Source organism: Pteronotus mesoamericanus, unplaced genomic scaffold (assembly GCF_021234165.1).
Source record: "Pteronotus mesoamericanus isolate MK-2021 breed Mesoamerican mustached bat unplaced genomic scaffold, CSHL_Meso_final contig_101, whole genome shotgun sequence".
NCBI classification, from domain to species: domain Eukaryota; kingdom Metazoa; phylum Chordata; class Mammalia; order Chiroptera; family Mormoopidae; genus Pteronotus; species Pteronotus mesoamericanus.
Window position 1 is genome coordinate 29,847,081 of NW_026555001.1, and position 19,462 is coordinate 29,866,542.

Consider the following 19,462-nt stretch of genomic DNA (forward strand, 5'->3'; position numbering starts at 1 on the left):
CCGGGCGAAGGGCAGGAGCCTGAGCTGCTCGCGGGGTCCCCCGCCCCCTGCCTCGCCAGGCGGGTGGAAGGCCGCCTTGGCAGCTAGTGGCAGAGGAGGTGACACTTTTTTAAAAAAGACTCCCTTCTCATTCAAAAAAGGGTGACCTTGTTTGTGATAAGGGTTGATTTCCAAAGGCTTGATGTTTCTTTTTAACAGTGCTTTGCTGGGAAATTCTGGAAGCTATGGTTCAAAATTTAATCCACACCGCTTTCCTCTTGGAGAATGATCTCATCAGTGTTTGGGTGAACCGCCCCCTGAACCCCCTCCACCAGGATGGGCTTCTTCCCCCACCAGGCGAGGAGCAGCCCGGGGCAGAGAGCGGACGCGCTCGCTCTCCCTGTCCTGGCCGCCCCCCAGCTCTGGCCGCTCAGGGTTGGGAGCAGGGGCGGAGCTGGGGTCGGCCACCGGAGCCGCCCCCGGAGTGTGTCGGTGCCCGGGCAAGCGTTGCACGCGGAAACACGGAGGCCGCCCTGGCCCGTGCCCGCGCTCAGCTGAGACCCCGCCTCTGCAGCCGTGGTTGCAGAAGGCGCCGCTGCAGCTCCTGAGGCTCTCCCAAGGCCCCCTTTGCAGAGGAGCAGCTGAGACCCTCGAGCCCGCCTGGCAGACGAAGGGGCTGGCCCCCAGCTCCCCTGGTCCCAGCTGCTTCCCGAGCGAGAAGTCTGGGAGCACACGCTCCTGTTGATGGGGAGTGGGGCTAGGCAGCTCCTAAGAAAATGGGTAGATAAGGAGGAAGAACGTTGTCTCTTTAGTGTTATTAAACTTGCAGACATAAATGGTTATAGGTGCCATCAAACAACATCATTGACATTCAGCCAGTGGTTGAATGCAACCCAGGGACCTTGTTCGAAGCCGAGAGCACCTGCCTGGAGCCCGTGGGCAAAGCTGCCGCCTCTGCCACAGGCCCCTCTGTACATTTTCTGTACCACATGAAAAAAGAAGTACTTGTTTCCTTTAAAAAGAAAAGGAGTTTTGCCGCTTTTACCCCCAGACCTTACCCCAGGTGCGGGGAGCCAAGATTGAGCTGTGTTTGCAGACGGCCCTTCAGAAGTCTGTCCCCTTGCCACCGCGACAGGGGGAAGTGCCGGGGCCTGCAGGGGAGGCCTGTGGCCTTGCCGGCGCCGCCCCTGGGGCCTGCTCGGAACGGGCCCAGCCCCTTCGCCGGAATGCCTGTCTCACCGCCGGCGCGCTCCCGGGCCGGCCCGTGCCAGGGCGCAGCGTCTCGTCGCCCAAGGACACACACGGCTCCCGAGGCATTTGGAGACCGTAGAAGTGAGGGCCTGCGTCTCAGAGGCCGCTGTGAGGGACGGGCAGCTGGCACGCACACGCCCCGTGACCCCGCCCATCAAGATTCTGGGCGAACGCTTGTCTAGACAGGCAGTGGCTGCATGTCCACGGCGGGGCTATAGCCACCCTGGCATGTCCCCCAGGGGCACATCCCTGCTCACACAGACAGGCTGCAGGCGATGGAGACGCTGCGCATCTGAGGGATCCCGGAAGGAGGAGCGCAGCGGGCGCTTTGAACTTGTCTGCAGGGCACTGTTCCCGTGGGTTCTGCTCTGCGTCACCAGAATCGGGGTTTTCTGTCGCTTTTCCCTGTATTACCATATGAAAAGCAGAATTGCCCATTCTAAACCCATGTTGTGTGTCACGAGAAACTCTACTATCACTTGGCACCTGAGTCTAGAAAAAGAAAAAGTGGCGCTAAGGATGACGGAGAGCCGCGGCCTGGAACGCGGTGGTCGGGGCCGAGCCCAGCCCCGCAGCGGCGTCGCGCACCGTTCAGCGCCGCACCTGGGCCGTGTCTGCGTGCGCGCTGTCGCGGGCAGGGCGGCGCACTCAGTGAGTCCGGCACGTGCTTCCTAGGACAAGGGTTTCTCACGGTGAGTGGGGAAATTAATAAGTGGACCCCGAATAGCTGTGTCCCCTTGAGACATTGTCCAAACTCTGCGTGGGAACCGGAGGCGGGAGGGTCTGGTTACAAGTTATACCTCAACCAGAAAGTGCAGGGGTCCCAGTTTGCAGCCAGCCTTTGCCACAGAAATATCATCAGCAGGTCCCCGAGAACCATTTGAACCTTCTTTATAATGACTAGACTTGAAGGTACCTCATTTATAGCCTGATGCCCATCAAACTGCGGAGCAGCTTTGAAAATCTCTGTGGGGTAAGAGCTCATATGTTTTACTTGCAGTAATGTTATTAGAGAAAAGGATGTTGATGAAGCTTCACATTTTCTAGAAAAGACACATTTTTTCCCTGGAGTGTGCATATGTGTACATGTGCATGCCTGTGTATACCTCTCATATACTCACATCTGGTCGTATTTCTTTGAGCTAGGATGCTTGTGCATTCCCTCCACCCCCATGCTAAATGTGTAAACATCTCAACCCTTCAACTAGAAGGATTTTAAATATTTACTTAACAACTGCATAATTTTACCAACCATATTTAACCGAGTACATTGTCCTAGAGCATCTAAAGAAGAGGAATGAAGAATATATTTGAGAAAGAGTAGAAAATTTTTAGCACTTTGTTTTTACCTACTTTCCTATATATTTCCTCCCAAGGCAAAAATGTAACTGGTAAAATCATAAATTTTATATAGCTTGCTTCCCTGTTAGTTCTTCCTATCCCTCTTAATTATTGTAATCCAGGATAGTAGTACTGGTGTAACTTCAGGAGTGTGATCATACTGCTACAGCTTGAAGTATTACTACAGTATTAAGTGTTACTACAGTAATAAGCATTGCTGCAGTAGTGTTGTCACCGTAGTAAGCATTGCTACAGCATCAAATACAACTACAGTACTAAGCATTGCTATAGTACTAAGTACTATTGTTCAGGTTGGCTTTTAAAAAATGTTTTTCATGTGCTTATTGTCCATTTTTATATCCTGCTTGGAGAGAGGTACTAAGTACTACTGCAGCATTAAGCATCGCTACAATATTATTACTGCAGTATAGTGCTGCTCTGGTATCAAGCGTTGCTACAGTATTGATTATTGCTGCAGTATAGTGCTGCTTCGGTATCAAGCGTTGCTACAATATTGATTATTACCACAGTATAGTGCTGCTCCGGTATTAAAGTGTTGCTACAATACCCATTATTACCACAGTATAGTGCTACTCCTGTATCAAGTGTTGCTACAATATTGATTATTACTGCAGTATAGTGCTGCTCCGGTATCAAGTGTTGCTACAATATTGATTATTACTGCAGTATAGTGCTGCTCCGGAATCAAGCGTTGCCACAGTGCTCAGTGCCTGTAGTCTCAGCACAAGCAAAGTGCGGCGGTCACTTGCCAACGTGTGGCGCACACAGCTGCTGCCTCGAGCATCAGGTTTCTCCATTGGGACTGAATGCAGACCAGGTAGCCTGCGCCGCCGTAGGAATGTGGAATGTGACCCAGCACCTTCCTGATGGAGGGTTGTCAGCTTGTAAATATTCAGAAAGATAAAGTCGGAAGGATCGCTGTCGACACTCTGACCAAGTGTAGCGTTTGCTCCCAGCAGCGCTCTCTGTGCAGGGCCCTTTCAGCAGACAGGAGTGAGATGCTTGGGGCGGGTGAGTGGTTGGAATGCGGTGCGTGGGCGGGCCCTGAGGAGAAGTCGTCTTCTGGGCTGGTGGCCACGTCAGCTGCTGTGGGCGCTCGGACGAAAGGCACGGGCTTGGTTGGTGGGAAGCGCAGTCCAGTGCCAGCCTCGCGCAGGTGATGCGGTCTCTCTGGCCTCGTGTCTTCTCTTTCGACCCAAGAAAATGGATGGAGCAGCTTCTCAGGCTGCTCTCTCCTCCAGAGCCTGTTGTTCTGGGGACGCCGTCTCGTGACATCTCCTCCAACACAGGCCGCTGGCTCGTAAGTGGTTGCCACCTCAGGAACCCTGTGTCCACCTGAGATGTTTACCTAGAGTTGAAAAAGGCTCAGTGTATTTTTTACCAGTTTAACTTGCCCGTCTTACTGCCAAGACAGATTGTTGGGATCATTGTGTGGTAACATTCTCAGCATTTGGGAGCGTGAATGGCAGATAGTCACTGTTCTGTAGGCAGAGAGGAGCCGCCTCTCGTTTGCTGAAAGCCCGATGCCGGTAGAACCAAACCTGAAGACAGGCCTGTACCAAAGCGTGAAAACTATCCCCCGCGAGGAGCAAAGGTGTCGAATACTCACGCCCTCCTTTGGCAAGTGGGGATTTAGAGAGATTAATCGCATGGCAGGGTTCCGAAGGCCGCAGGGAAACTGGGATAAGATAGAGCACACATGGAAAAGTCCAGAGCCATGTAAGGTAGTTTACAAAAGTGACATTCGGCATCTCATGGTACGGGGTTTGGGTTTGGGTTTGTTTTTTTTTTTAATTGTTCAGGTTGGCTTTTAAAAAATGTTTTTCATGTGCTTATTGTCCATTTTTATATCCTGCTTGGAGAGAGGTACAGAGATCTTAAAGGTAGAAGACCCAGAGTTCTAGATTGATCAGGAATGACTTTATGGAGAAAGTAGGACTTGTGATTGGTCTTGAAGATGAGAACAAAACAGCAAAAAAAAAGACAACTTGAAGAAAACAGTTATGTAGAGAGAGATTTTTTCAAAAAAGTTGCACTATTGCAAAGAAATAGGAAGATAGTTTATTTAGAAAATAATTAGGAGCACTAAGAAATTTTAAAAAGTGACAGATAGCAAGAAATTAAAATTCAAGAGAAGAACTGAAGATAAAGTTGAAGAAATCCCCCAGTGAGGAAAACAAAACTATGGGGAAAATGTAGGAGAGAAAAGATATGACATTGATAAAACCAGCCCAAGAAGTATGACATCCAAACAATTGTAATTACAGAACAAAAGAAAGGAAAAGACAATAAGGATAAATAGTACAGTAAGCAACCCAGAGAGTTGCCCTGAGCTGACTTTCAGATCGACGCAGCCCACCAGGTGCTCAGGGCAGAGACAGAAGCCCCCCTTCCGCCTCCCACCGCGTCCCTGAGGCGGACTCCGAACAGGAAGCAGGGCAGGGTGGTGGGCAACAGCTGCCTTGGCGCCACCACAGTCCCGGGTCGGCACTTCGCCTTGACCCCGCGCCCTCGCTAGGCTGAAGATGCTGCCGCCTTTTCCACATGGGTTCTGTCGGTCTGGGAACATTCCAGGCGGGGGGGCTTTGTTGTCTCTCCCGGAGCGCTCGTCTGTGCTGGTCGACACCAGCCCGAGGGACTCTGGATGAGACGCGGCTGCGAGCCAGGCCAGCTCCTCCGGCAGCTGGCGCCACAGCATCAGTGGGCAGGCCCGGCAGCACCAGCCTTCCTCACGGGCAAGTCTCTCCTTCAGGGCACTGGCCCCTCGGCGGCGGCACGGTGCACACAGGGCGCGGGCGCAGCAGGGCCCACGCTCTGCAGGTGAGCTCCGGGAGCGCCTTCCGAGGCCCCGCTTTGAGCCGCTCCAACTCTGGGTCTCGTAGCCCAGGACGCACTGTGGGCTTGAGCCGCTTCTTGAGTCCTGGGCTGTTTCCGTGTGGACCTGTATTTTGCCACGTGGACAGTAGATACCAGGAACTGGTGGTCAGTAAGAGTGGATCACATGGAGAGGAGACAAAGCGGAACTTGTTTGTAGTTGGACTGCATTTTATTTACAGTTTACTTGGAGGAATATGGAAAAAACACTTGAGCATCAAAGCATGTGAACTGGGAGAAGACGGTGGAAGTTTGAGAGCAGGCACTTCCGAACCATTGAAAACTGAATGCAGCTGCTTACACAACGAAGGAGAAGGAAGTAAAGGCCCCGGGTGAAAACAGAGGGGCGGTCTTCGGGCCCTGACCTGAGCGCCCACCTGCGCGGGCCCAGCCACAGGGAGCCGTCCAGAGGGCGGCAGGGGTGCGCGGGGAGCCGAGTGTGCGGGCGCGAGAAGAGAGCGCCGCCCAGGCCTGCCTCAGGGCTGGGTCTGTGCCACGCGAAGAAGCGCCCAGGGCCACGCTGAGGAGGGGTGTTTGGGCAGCGTCACTGAAGTGCACAGAGACAGCAGGTGCTGCGTCATTCCCAGCGGCCTGGGGTGTCCCTGGTGAAGGGCTGGCCTGGCCAACGGCATCAGCGACAAGGCCCGTCGCGGGGCCTCCGATGCAGAAGAGCAGCGCCCGGCCATGTGCGGGCCAACGAGAAGGGAGGTGAGGGACGTGGGAGGTGCCCACAGCCACGGTGGCCCTTGAGGTCGTGGGCAGGCCCAGGAAAGCAAAACTGCGCGTTTCCTGTGATATTTGCTGATGTATCGCGTGGACACACTCGGAGCAGATGCATCAAACAGCGGGCTCAGGTCGAGAGCCGTCTGGTGAGAAGGAGAGGGGTGGGGCCTTCGACTTGACTAGGAGTCGGGTGGCCATGCAACACAACAGGGCAGCACATGCGAGGGGACCAGTTCTTCGGCCCCATGTGGGCCCTTCAGAGTCCTCTGGCCCGGATTCTCCCCAGACGTGTAAAGATTTCCTTACAAATAATCTCAGAGTCCTGTCTACTTCATGTTAGAAATACCATATACAGCAGCATGTTTTCAGATTTTTTTCTGGTTATAATGTTGTTCTTGTTTGGATTAGTGTATTTTTAAGAGGTGATGACCTTTCAGAGGCACATGCCCAATCCCCGGGTGTCCCGTAGGCGAGTGGCACGGCCTGCATCCTTTCCTCCCCAGCCCCTGCCCCCAAACGCCCCAGGCCCCTTGCCATCGCCTGCCTCGCCCACAGGTGGGACTGCGCCCTCACCTCGCTCCCCGCCTCCCGCGAGGAGACCTGAGACGCGCGGGCAGTCCGCGAGCCCTCCGACCCGCACCGCTGCCCCGCAGCCGCTGTCCCCTGCCCACCCCCGCCTGCCCTCTGAGCTCCAGTGTTCTGTTTTCCATTTAGTTTCCTAAAACTGCCATGCTCCCTCTCACATTAATGTCTGCAAATCCTGTTTTGCTTACAATGTGTAGAAATGGTATCTTTTTCTCCCCTATGTTGTGTGCATCTCCTTCCAAGCCCATCTCCAGCATCGCCTTTGGGGGACTCCCTGGCTCCCTTGACAGAGTGCCCCCTATTTACTTTTATCTTGATATTTATCACGGTTTTGCCCACTCATTCAACAGCTATTTACCAAGTGCCCACCCATGGCAGGCACTTGGCGCGCCGTGGTGAATGGTGAGGAGGGTCTGAGGCGGTGAGACCGGCACTGCGCAGCCCTCCGGCGGGCCCCCGGGCACCTGGGGCCGAGCGCGTGAGCCCTCTCCTCGAGTCCGCGACACCGCGCGGCCCCGCCCTGCAGTGGACGGGCCTCGGCCGAGCGCAGGTGTGGCCGCTGCCAGGTCCAGAGGCCGCGGGGCCCCCGCCCGCTGAGCGATGGGGCTCACACCTCGCAGTTCAGACCGGGGGTCCGCCCACGGCCTGTTTGTTCTTTTCCCCGTAGTCCTTGCTCTGGTGCACAGGGTTCCCAGGGAGGAAGCTGCAATGAGCAACATGGCTTTGGACAGTTTGTTCAAAGAGACGTGAGCTCCTGCCGCGAAGGCCTTGCCCGCGCTGGCGCCTGTCGCAGCGTGATTTAGGGCGACTGCACCGGCGCTGAGCTCGTTTCCGGGACGCTGGGGCCGGACCAGCACAGCCCGCGCCAGCGCAGCCTGCACCACTGGGAACGGCGCGGGGGCTCCTGCCAGCAGGTGTGCGCAGGTCACTGCGTCCGAAGACTCATTGTGTCCGTGGAAGGTACAGCACCGCGTACACCAAAGCTGTTTCACAACGCGTCACAGTGTGCACGAGCTAGCGCTTCTTTTCAAACGCGCCTCGCTGTGCTCGTGGCGGCGGCGGCTGGGACGCGGCCTGCCCGGCGCGAGGGGCTCTCCCCTGGTTGGCGATGGGGAGGCAGCGCTGGGGGCTGGGAGGCTGGGCCTCACACTGATGGCAGCCGGGCACAGGCAAGTGGGGCTTCGTGGGACACTGCCCCAGCAGCAGACCCCGGCAGACGGGGCGCCCGCGTGCCTGCCTGTGCCCTCCCGGCCGAGGTGCGGCAGCGCTCACGCCAGACCTCAGCGCTCTGCCTACCGCAGAGATACCACTGCTCTGATCTTCCAAGACAGTAACACGGCCCGTCTCTCTCTCCTTCCCTCTCTTCTTCCCTCCCTCCCTCCCTCTCTCTCTCTCTCTCTCTCTCTCTGTCCTCTCTCTCTCTCTCAACAGTGTGTACGGTTGCCCCTTGGCCAAAAAAAGAAAAACACAAGACAAACAGCCCCAAGAGCCTGCCCCCAAGCGGAAGGCGTTCGCGGTGAAAGCAGACAGCTCGTCGGTGGACGAGTGCTACGAGAGTGACGGGACCGAAGACATGGACGAGAAGGAGGAGGACGAGGAGGAGGGCTACTCGGAGGACGAGGAGGAGGACGAGGAGGGGGACCGCGAGGACGAGGAGGAGATCGAGGAGGACGACGAGGACGAGGACGAGGACGGAGAGGACGTGGAGGAGGAGGAGGACGAGGAGGACGAGGAGGAGGACGAGGAGGACGAGGAGGAGGACGAGGAGAACGGTAATCCCGACAATGCGCGCAGGCGCCCCGCGGTGGTGCGGGCCAGGTCTGCGGCGGGAACCCCTGCTGTTACCATTGGTGTCTCGCAGCGATTGCCGCCTGAACGAGTCTGCCTGGTCGGTGCAGGGAAGAACGGCCACCTACCTGTCTTCCGCTTTGGTTTAAAGGGTTCCTTTAAACGGTTTAGATGTTCGATTTTATTTCCATCAGCTGTTTCTCAGATTGGTTGTCACAAAAGTTTGCTGAGACAGTGTCAGTGTGCACGTCTGATGAGCTCAGCAACTTCCGTCCAGGAAGCTGAGTTAGCTCACCTGGGTGCCCGTTTCGCATGGTCTTGGGTCCTAACCAGCAGGGGCTGTTACAGGCCAAAAGAGCACTGTTGGGCGCTCCGTGAACACGCCTCCCGGGGCAGCGCCCTGGAGCAGCGACCGGCGGGGGCAGGCGCCGCACCCGTGCACGGCCCGTGTCCCCGCAGCGCCTGCCCGTCGGGGACAAGGAGGCATGCTGCCGACGCGCAGCCCTGAACGGCGTGCGTTTGCTGCGTGTGGGGAAGGGCACTCCTGCTCTGCAGCCCCCGGTGCCATGGTGCCGCGCGCCAAGCCCCGCACCGGGCAGTGGGCGCAGCCGGGGCAGTGCATTCTGGGCGACACTGCTCTGTGCCCAGTTTTCTGTTAGTGTCTGACTCTAACGTGACTTCAGAACCAACCCTTTGTGAAAGTCATGTCTATTCCAGCAAGTGGAAATTGTCTGCAGAGTCTTCATTGGCTTAGCATTTGCCTCAGAAATGCCACAACATCTTGTAAAGTGCAGGGAATTGTTTTCTCCAACGCTTCTGCCTTGGGCTCGAAGCTGACCAGGGATCTGAGCCTGGGGGCAGCTGGCGTCTCAGGGTGGAGGGGTGCTCGGCCTGTGGAGCAAACGTCGTTAGGCCCAGTGGGCGGCGGCTGCTGGTCGCTCGCGGTGGCAGCAACGAGCATTCCTCCTCCGAAGGTCCTAAGAGTTTGTCCCAGGACACCTGAACTTTATGACACAGTCCAAGGTTCTTACCATGGCTTATGGTCCTCGGGGGGAGTTGGCCGCTTGGATTCACACGGGGACACGGGCGTGTCTGCGTGTACATGCACATGCGTAGATGCGCACGCAGTTCCGTCTTCCTGGGTGGTTTTTCTTGTTGCAGAGCGCGGGTTGGGTGGGACGGAGCCCCCAGGCAGAGGCACTGCGGGCCCTGGGTCCCTGAGGAGACAGACGGCGGGAGCGCCGGTCTCAGACGGGAAGCAGGAGCTCTGCGCAGTAGAATAGGTGGGGAGTTGGAGGACAGACCACTTGGGCAGGATGTTTCTGGACACTGCATGCAATGTGTGTGGCTGTGAAGGAAATCGTGAGTCTTCGGGGCTGACGAATGGCCCGTGGGTGGCCGGGCCTCGTTGCCAGGGCCGCGTGCGCATTGCTCTTCCGTGCCCGTGCCTGGCGGACTGCAGGGGCAGCAGGGCCCGGAGCCGGGGTGCTTGTGCGAGCCCCCGGTCGGTGCGGGAGAGGGCGGTGCGTACGCGTTGCTTAACCAAGCACCTTAGCCAGGCTTTAGGCTCTGCTTTCCATTCGCTGGAATTAAACTCCCAGTCTTAGCTTATTTAGGGCCACATTTTAAATAATCTACTTCTAAAGCTATGATACCTTTTGTGAAACCAGTCACAGCATTATTGAAATGGCTTTACAATGTGGCTACATGGGGCTTTTTAAATTCTAATTTAATAACATAACTTTTTATAAGTGGAATATGAAATCAAAACTCATGAGTTGTTAGCAAATGCAAGGCCGCAGCGCGATGCCCCGCAGCGTGAGGGCACCATGAGGCCAGCAGCTGCCCGGCTCCCCTGTCGGCCCGGTGGCTGAGTCCTGGGGCCCAGCTGGCACAAGACCAGCACCCAGCAAGCACAGAGTCTGGACCTGAAACATGTTAGGAAGCAGGTTCCAGAAAGCAGTGCCCTGAAGAGAGCAACAGTCAGTTGCTGGGTGTCTGGTTTCAGGGCTCACACCCCGCATCCGGAGCCCCAGGTGAGCACCTTGTGGAAGTGTCTATCACGTGAGCTGTAGGGGCTCACCTGGACCTCCTGCAGGAGGTCTCGGCGTGCGGGGCGCTATGGCATCCGCAGGCGGCCACTGTGCGGTGTGACGTGCGCCCCGCGGCTCCAGGCCCCGGGCAGCAGAGCTCGCTGGTGGACTCCCACCTCGAGAGCCTCCCGCACTGGGTCCCAGGCAGCCGTCCGGGCCTGGGGCACAGCCTCAGGGGGCACAGCCTCAGGGGGCACAGCCTCAGGGCGCACAGCCTCAGGGGGTACCTCTGCTGTGGCCCGGCTGCCGCAGGCCTCGGCAGGGGGCTTCCATCAAAGGAGAGGACCCCTCAGAAGAAACCGCTGCAGGACCCAGTTCCTGGAGGGGGCCACCGGGCCTCCTGTCCCGGGGCGACTGTGCCGTGGAGGAGCCTCCCGAGCAGTCGACCCAGGGCCCCACAAAGCCACTGTCACGTGCAGCTCTCTCAGGCGGGCTGTCCCCTCGCCATTGTGCAAACGCTCGGGGTCAGAGTCTGCAGGGAGAGTCTAGATCGGAGGGCCTGTACAGTCTTCGGGGCCAAACACTCGTTTTACGAGATCGCACTCCCAGCTTCGTGTGATTTAGTAAAATCGGCTCCGCAAGGCCCCTGTCAGTCTCCTGGTTGCATATCCTCGCCCACCAAGTGGCTCTTTCTCCCGGCTGCGCAACCCAGCGCTGCCACCACTGTCAGCTCCTGCGACCTCCTGCCTCTCACAGCAGCACCTTAATAGGAGAGGTGCAGCGGGTGCAGGCTGTCCCACAGGGCGCACCTGTCCCCTCCGTACGCACATGTGGCAGGGGATGGGCGTGTCTGGAAACGGGCTTGTACCCGTTTGTGTGTAGCGACCAGAGTCCTGGTCGCCGTCTCGAAGCCGGCCCTTCGTGTCCTTGGTCCACACTCTTGGCCCCGGGCTGTCGGCAGGCTTTCTTCGGGGAGGGCCGTGCCTTTCCTGTGGCAGGTGGGGCGCAGACAGCAACCGCACGTTAGCAGAGGCGCCGCGGAGCCCTGGCGGCCGGAGAGGCCTGCTTCGCTCTCCGTCGGCGGCCACATCCGTGTCCACACGTGATGCGTGGCCATCTAGCTTGGGACAGGCGCTGAAGCCCTGCAGCCGGCGTGGACACCAGCCCTGGGAGCCGCTGCACAGCTGGACAGTCTCCGCGGCAGGTCGCCGTGCCCACCCACCAGCGCCGCGGCCCCTCCGGCCGGTGCTGGGATGGGGCTTTTGGGGAGAGGCTCATTTTAAAGAGAACGAGTGTATATGGGCCACGGGACTGTTACAGGAGGAGGCCACAGGCCTCGGAGGGACCGTCATCTCTAGCGTGGGGACCAGGTATGCCCGTCCGCACCCGAGGCTCGGCAGGGCGGGGTCACTCCCGGAAGTGGGCGCCCTGTGGCCACACGCCGATGGCGGCTCTTCTGCCTTCAGAGCTCAGTTCCCCTTCATGCTTCCTGTCTTCTGAACAGCAGGGAGAGTATCTCTGTAATTCATTTCAGGTGACATTAAGTTCCCATTTAATCAATTAAAATGATAGTTATTGTCCAGTCGATATACCATGGGCTGGTCTTCTGCATGAAAAGTTTTATTTTCAGAATGCCTTTCAGTGCCTGCATTTATTGAGTGGAAGTTCCCTTGTTGTCCTGACAGTAAGAGAGTTACTGCTCAGGCGTCCTAGACTTTTCTAATAGTGGGTGTTGTGCGTGGGGTGATTTTGGATTCTCGTGATTTCAGAGATGTAGCTAAAATGCTTATCTAGTGTCTAGTGAGCTATGGTTTATTTTATACTTCAGCACACGAAAAAGAAAACACCTTTAAATAATACATATACACATACGTGTATCTTGGTGAGCACATACTGTTTATGCCCCCTGACATGACAGAAAATTCCAGGGGGAAGAACAGCAACTCGCTTTCCAGCCTGGAGAAAACTGTCATATTTCTGCCATCTCAGCCACATGCCTGTGTCTTACTGTGTTCTGTTTCTGAAACACATTTTAAACACGCGCGTTCTTCCCCTCCCGAGTGAAGCGCGGCTGTCCCGGACAGCTGACTCGCAGGACAGCCCACCTGACCGCTGGGTGAGGCCCGATAAAGCCAGAGGCTTCCCCGCCTCAAGGCCTGCTGCTCCCTTCAGCGTGGCCTTCTCCACGCACTGGCCTCAGACGTGCAGTGCGTTCTTGGAAGTGCACATCGAAAGAAGAATTGGGCGGTTTGTGGGAAAACGTGAATAATTATGTTAAGAAACTTTTGCAAGTAGGACACAGTTGCCCCAGGCAAGGCCTAACAGGCTGAGCGGAGTGAGAAGGAACGCGTGGGCGGCGTCCACAGGGCGCTGTGTTAGCCACTGCCATGCGCCCCCCCACCCCCCGCTGCAGCCATCAAAGCGTCGAAGCGCTGTGGGCGGGGCCTGTCCAGCCAGGCCTGGCTGTCCTCGCTGCCCCGCCGCAAGCAGGTCGGTCCCACACGAGGGCCGACAGGGAGCTGGCAGGCTGTGTCCTCCCAGCACTAAATCAACTCTCTCTGAAGCAAATTTAAGAGAAAATCTGCCCTGTGTATATTCTTCCTCACAGGAACAAATACTGTTTTGAAAAAACTTGCAAAGACCTCAGAGCACTTTTCCTTTCAAACAGGGCGGTGCGCTGGGCCCAAGTCACCGAAGCACCGTGACAGCTGCAGCAGGCCGGCCCGGCCTCCGCCGGACAGCAGCAGAGCGCGGGCGGCGGGTCTGCCCTGTGGCCTCTGCCTCCCGGGCCCCCTCTAGGACGTCCTTCTTGTGTCGATTAGCCAATTACCCTCATCCGCCGTCCTCGGGGACCTGTCCCCGCGGAGGGAGGCGAGCCGCAGTGCGGGCGGACCGTGAAACCGGAGTCGGCCTGCCCGCTCCCTGCCGCGGTCAGCAGGGAGGCGGGGCTTCTGAGACCAGCGTGGGAACACGGGCGGCGGTTAGTGGGCAGGGTTTCCACTTGCAAGAGGCTGTGTACGCATCTGGGAGAAAGGTTATCATTTTTTATCATCTTAAAATTAATCTTTTCCTACATCCATGAAGACATTGTTTTAGGAAGGTTAGTATGCAGATATGTTGAAGTGTATGGTTCCATTCCTTCTCATTGAGTAAAGGCAGAATTAGACATTTCTAGATATCAGCCTATGATAAAAATTAAACTTCCTTCATGCAAACTAATTTTGTATAATTATAAATCTTACATTTTATGTGTTGTCTCACACTTCAATACAAGCCAGAAAGCTTGCTGAGAATATAATGCCATGTACGTTTAAGAATGCAAGCAACATGCGTAAAATATTGCAAAAAATCTTTTTTATATAAGAAATAGAAGATACAAGAGAATAAATCTAATATTTTATTCCATTTGTTTTTAAGATCTGCATGAAGGAATTACCAGCCTATTTGTTGTGTCTTGTCATTTTAACTTGTATTGCAAATCCTAGGCTGTCAAAGTTGGGAATGAAGCCCAGGATAAGGTGCATCTTTGGTGCCGGTTGGGCCGTGTGTCTTGGGCAGGACTTGACCCTCCCACTGGCCATCCGTGTCTGTGGGAACTGTCTGGCCCGCGTGGCTCCGCAGCCGCGGGAAGGCGCTCCCGAGTGACGGGCCCCGGAGTCAGGACGCGCTCCGGAGCACGGCCTGGCGGGGAGCCTTGGTGCGTTGCGGAGGGGAGCCCCAGGCCGAAGGTGGCAGAGAGACGACCGTGCGGCCTGTCTGGGTGCAAGGAGTGTCTCATTGGCAGGAGCCACGCGCTCACGAAGGGCAGGGCAAACGCAAGTCCACAAGTCCAGCCCCTCTGCCGCTAAGTAGATGGAGCAGACTTCGTGGACGTGAGGCCAAAGCCCAGAGACAACTGCCGAGGAAGTGGCGCGCAGCTCAGAAAAGGGCTGGCGGTATATTTTGGGCGATTGCATATAATTCACCAAAATCATCTCCCATGATGAGCAGCCACCAGAACAAAGAAACTCCTCTGTGCACAGCCCGGCACAGGAGGGCGGGCACGAGGCCACCGCAGAGCCTTGGCACCTCTCCTCCACGCTCCCCCTGGAGGCTCCAGCAGAGCAGGGCCTCGCTTCTCGCTCGGACAGGGACGGCGAGGCCCGCGCAGCCCCACGTGAGCACACAGCTGTGCGGAAACGAGGCGACCGAGCCGCATGGGCGGGAGGGCAACTCGCGCGACCGGCGCAGGGCAGGGGTTGGGGCTGGCACGCGCCGTCGCTGCTTCCCTCAGCCTCAAAACTCAGCTAATTCTAAGGGCGCTCTCCCAGTCAACGGACAAGTCACGTCAAGCACCAAGAACTCATTTTAAATGGTACTGGAGGAACTGGGTATTTTACTAGTCTGTGAAAACACAGTTCAGACGCCCTTCGTGAGCAGCTGTGCAGCCATGCAGCGGGGGCCGCGGGCCTGCGCCCGCCCCAGGCCGCCCCCAAGGCCGCTGCCCTGAGTGTGTGCTGCGGCCCCGGGAAGGCGGTGCCGGCGCTGGACGCTTTGGGGCTCAGAGAGCTGGCTGCGGGGAGAAGTGCCCGGTGGTGTCAGAGAGAAAACGGTCAAAGTGCAGCCGGACCATGCCAGCACCTGCCGAGCAAAACGAGAAGCGCGTGGATCTGGGAGAAGAGCGGGCCCTGGAGGCACCCACGGGGCAGCCGCAGAGGCAGGCTCGCGGCCTGAGGCCACCCTGCGCGCTCACACTGTAAACTGAAGAACCGAGGGTCCAGAGATGTGTGTGCAGAGAAGGTCGGAAAACCCGCTTGGAGCCCCGGGGCCCCCTCCCCGCGCCGGGCCGGCCCCTGCCCGTCCGCAGTCCACGGCGGCGCCTCCTCTCCCAGCCTGACTTGTGGGAGGGCCGGCCGCCACCTTTCCTGCTTGAGCGGAGAAGCGCCTCTTACTTGGACCTTTTGACTTCTTGGGTAATTTGCCTTTGAGATTGTACCATTTGATGGTCCCCGCAATATCCACAAGCTCTGGAAAGCAGGGGATACCTGGCGTGATGGGGAGAGGGCTGAACTGGTGACAGGGGACTGTGCGGGGCTCACCAACCTCGGGGGTCGGACGGACTGGTCAGCTCCCAAGTGTCTTCCAGGGGAACGGTGTGACCAAGCTGTCTGGTGCTTTCCGGCACTGACGTTCCGCGACCCTAAGAAAGTCCAGGCTGACCCTGGAGAAGGTGCCCTGCCCCCATGCCTGTGCTCGGCAGGTCCTGAGACCAGACTCCGCCGGGGCCCTTCGACCTCAGGACCCCAGCGCATGAGTGACCTGTGCCTGCGGGCGGGCGTGGGCGGCAGCTTCCCTGTGAAGCTGGACATGAGACAAGCAGCACTGCGCAGCCGCCGGGACTGCGTGGTGGGCCTTGGAGCCGAGAGATGGGGCGCATCCGGACCCTCCTGGCCGCCCCAGACGTGACAGCCACCCTGCTGCTCCGCCCGCACCTCAGGCGTCGCCTGCCGCTCCTCTTGAACTGGGGGGTGGGCTCGAGTGTGAGGGGCCTGGGGGGTCCTCGCTGTCCACATTGGGGAGAGGAAGACGTTGGGCGGTAGGGGCTCTGCCCTGGGAGAAGGGCTGTGCCTGGGGCTCGCCCTTGCCCGCCCTCTGCCCGTCCTGCCCTGCTGCCTCCCCCTTCCTCCTCCTCCGTCCCTCTGCTCCCCAGGGACCTGGGGTCAGGGGCCTGTGCTCTCTCACAGGATCGGTCAGGATTTGCCAAATCTCCTTCTCCCCACATCGGGACGGAGCTTGGCTGGCTAGCTTCTCATGCGTCTCTGTGCCTGGGTTTGCAACCGGAGCCTGAAATTACACCAGACCAATGTGGACGGTGAAGCAGCCACCGCTCCCCCCGCGCCCACATGCCCAGGCAGAGGGCTGTGCAGTGACCAAGAGTTGGGCCACAGCGCACCCCGGTCCCAGCTGGTGAGAAGAGAGGCAGTATTGCACCCCGGATTCTGGGACAGCCTCCTGCCTGCCGCTGGCCAGCAGGGTGGCGTGAGGAGAGCAGGGCCCCTTGGGGCCCCCCCTGTGGCCTGGCAGAGGGCGGCGAGCCCGCCCCTGCCTCTCTCCGCACCACAGTTGGCACTGGATGAGGACGGGTAGCCAGTGCTGCGGGACTGGGCCCGGCGGCCGGTCACTGAGCGCGCGGCCTCGCTCCGCGCGCTGCCCGGCTCTGCGGTGCGGGCCACGTCACGGGCCCCTCGGTGCTTGTCACTCTCTGGCCAGTTACAACATCCATTGCCCATCGCGCCATTAGAGTATAAATATTATCACATTTCTGGGTTCACAACTCAGAGAATGTTGGCATTTATTTATTTCTATAATCAAAAAAGAAACACGGACCTGAAGCCACGGAAGCGGCGGCCGGGCCGCGCGGTCCGGGTCCGGGGAGAGGCCACAGGGGTGGCCTCTGCTTCAGAGCAGCCCCTCCCCGCGTCCTCCTGAGCCGCACATGAGCTCGGCCGCGGCCCACCTCAGCGGCGAGAGCCGCAGCGACGCGGCCTGGCCAGGGTCTTGAAGGAGCTACAGGTTTTCTTGTGGACGTTTCTGTTAAGAGACAAAGCATAAAACGCCAGCACTCACATTGTAGATTGATAGTCCACAGCGTTCTAACCACACCAAATTCTGGTCTTGAAGGTAGGGAAGAGAACTGCTACATGACTGCATTGTTTTGTTGCTGTTTAAGAAATTCTTTTGGCTTTCTAATTCTAACTATTGAGCATAAATTGTTTATTAACAGTATGACTCAAAGGTGACAAAATTCAGACCCACAACATTTCATAAAGCTCCCTTAGGAGTCAGTACTACACATGTAACAGCAATAAAAATAAGGGTTCTTGTTGATGATGGGAACATCAAAAGAGCACGGAAACTTAGCCACCGAAACGCGTCTGCTGTCTGGGCTCAGCCTCCCTCCTGGCAGTGGCTGGACCGAGTCGCCTCTGAGGTCCCTTACGTGAAGGCCCTTGGCATCTACCCAGCGGCCAGGGCTGGGCCTGGCCTACAGCAGGCAGCTCCCTTGCAGGTGCTGCCGCCCGGGCCCTTGCCTGCACCACGGCCCCTCCATGGACTGACCTCCCGGCATCTGTGCCACAGCCTGTGCCCCGGGAGCCGCCACCCGCCCGCAGAGCGCTGCCCCGTGGGGCCTGTGCAGCACAGCACGTGACTCCTGGGAGAGCCGTCCGCAGGGCCCCATTAGGTCACCAGCAGGACACAACTGATGACCGGCAAGGGGGCGGCCCGACCAGGCCGAGGGCCCTCCACTTCTGCGTCCGTTCTGATGACACCGCGCCGGGCACCCACTGCCCTGTTGTTCTCGCCACGAAGCTCCGAGCTGGAAGGCCCCGTGGGGCGGCCTCTGCTTGTCCAGTTTCCGGAGAAGGGGAGACCTCTCTGCAGCTGTCCGCAGCCTGTTCTCTGCATGCAGACACTTGTCCGTGTTGGCTTCAGCACCCTTGGGGGAAAGCAGCTAATGGAGGGGGTGGTGAGTAGGCATCTGCTTATCCTCAGGGTGGGAGGTGTCCCTCGGCCATGTGCTGGGAGCTGCTGGAAGCCCAGAGGTAACAGCGGAAACAACTTCCTCCTGGGGACAAATGAACGGTGAGAAGCAGCAAAAATCCCGCCCACAGCGAGGATGGGAAGACAGTCGGGAGCCTGTACAGCGCAGGCTGCTGTCACGGTCTGAGTGCAGCCTTCCCCGTGGTTCGAAAGAGCAAGGACACGACACCAGTGTTCTGTCGTCTTCGCCGCCGTTTACCTCGGCCCCTCATTCCCAAGCGCCTGGGGATGGGATGCGCGTGCTGGAGAATGTGGCGAGGAGATGACAGATCCGCCTGACTGCGGCGTCTTCTCCGACTCGGCGTTCGGAGTGCTCTGGGGGCCCACGGGTCCCTCGCTGCAGGCCGTCACCATCACCCCCCGGAGGCTCCCTGCGGGTGCAGCGGTGCCGCTGCAGAGCCACCCGCTGTGGCGGGCAGGCCGCAGAGCCCAGTAGCCTGGCGCTGCCTCTCTGATGGCGGCTCCAGAACGTGCAAATCTAAGCACATAAGTTGAGGGAGAACATAGCTTGTATATTTTCAAAAATTAATTAGAGCAGGTTGCCTTCCATTCTTTAAACCCTCAGGAGCCCTGGGCCCGTGGCATATTGCACATGTGAGACAGACACGCCCGTGATTGTCTGTGGTTCGGTCTTCTCCCTGTGGCTGCTCTTGGGGACTGCGCATCCTCGTGCTTAGGAAAGTGCTTTGCAGAATTATTCGGAAGAGGGACCATTTGTGTCTCAGACAGTTAGTGGCGCTCTGTGACTAACGTGTGGCAAATTTGATTTGCTGACGTTTTGAAGGATGTGTTAGGTTTTAAAAACGTGCTGGTGCGTTGTGTGGGCTTGCAGAGGTGTCTTCCGTGACAGACACACGGAGGCACAAACCTGAGGGGCAGCAGAAGGCCCGGGACCCCAGCCCAGGTCTCAGTTGCCGTCCCTGCTCCTGCAGCGCGATAGCGAACTCTCCAAGTTCTTCTCGGCCGTGCTTTTAGTCGCAGAAGCAGGGAACAGGTGTGGCAGTGGCACGTCGTTAGCCAGATCCAGCTGTGGAGGGCACAGTGAGAGTCCCGGCGTGGCCTCCTGTCTGCGGCCGGCGTGGGAGCAGCTGCGCGGCCTGACGAGACGCGGGTGCCAGGCCCCCTTAGTGTGAAGCAGGGCGTTCTTCCGGCGGAACACAGGCGCCTTATGTCGTTTGTAACATGGTCTTTCTTAAAAAACAGATTTCCTACATACATTTTTCATACTGGAAGGGACAGCTAGTTGCACATTATTTCTACCAGCTCACCAAAACCTCCATGCGGCC

The 19,462-nt window shown here is 57.8% G+C and overlaps 1 protein-coding gene across 1 annotated transcript in view; it reads left to right on the forward strand.

Moving 5' to 3' along the window:
* Positions 1-19,462, forward strand: part of MYT1L (myelin transcription factor 1 like) — a 205,371-nt gene that overhangs the window by 114,843 nt on the left and 71,066 nt on the right. The window contains exon 7 of the mRNA XM_054570031.1: positions 8,206-8,546. Coding sequence (XP_054426006.1) covers positions 8,206-8,546 — 341 coding nt within the window. The remainder of the gene's footprint in view (positions 1-8,205; positions 8,547-19,462) is intronic.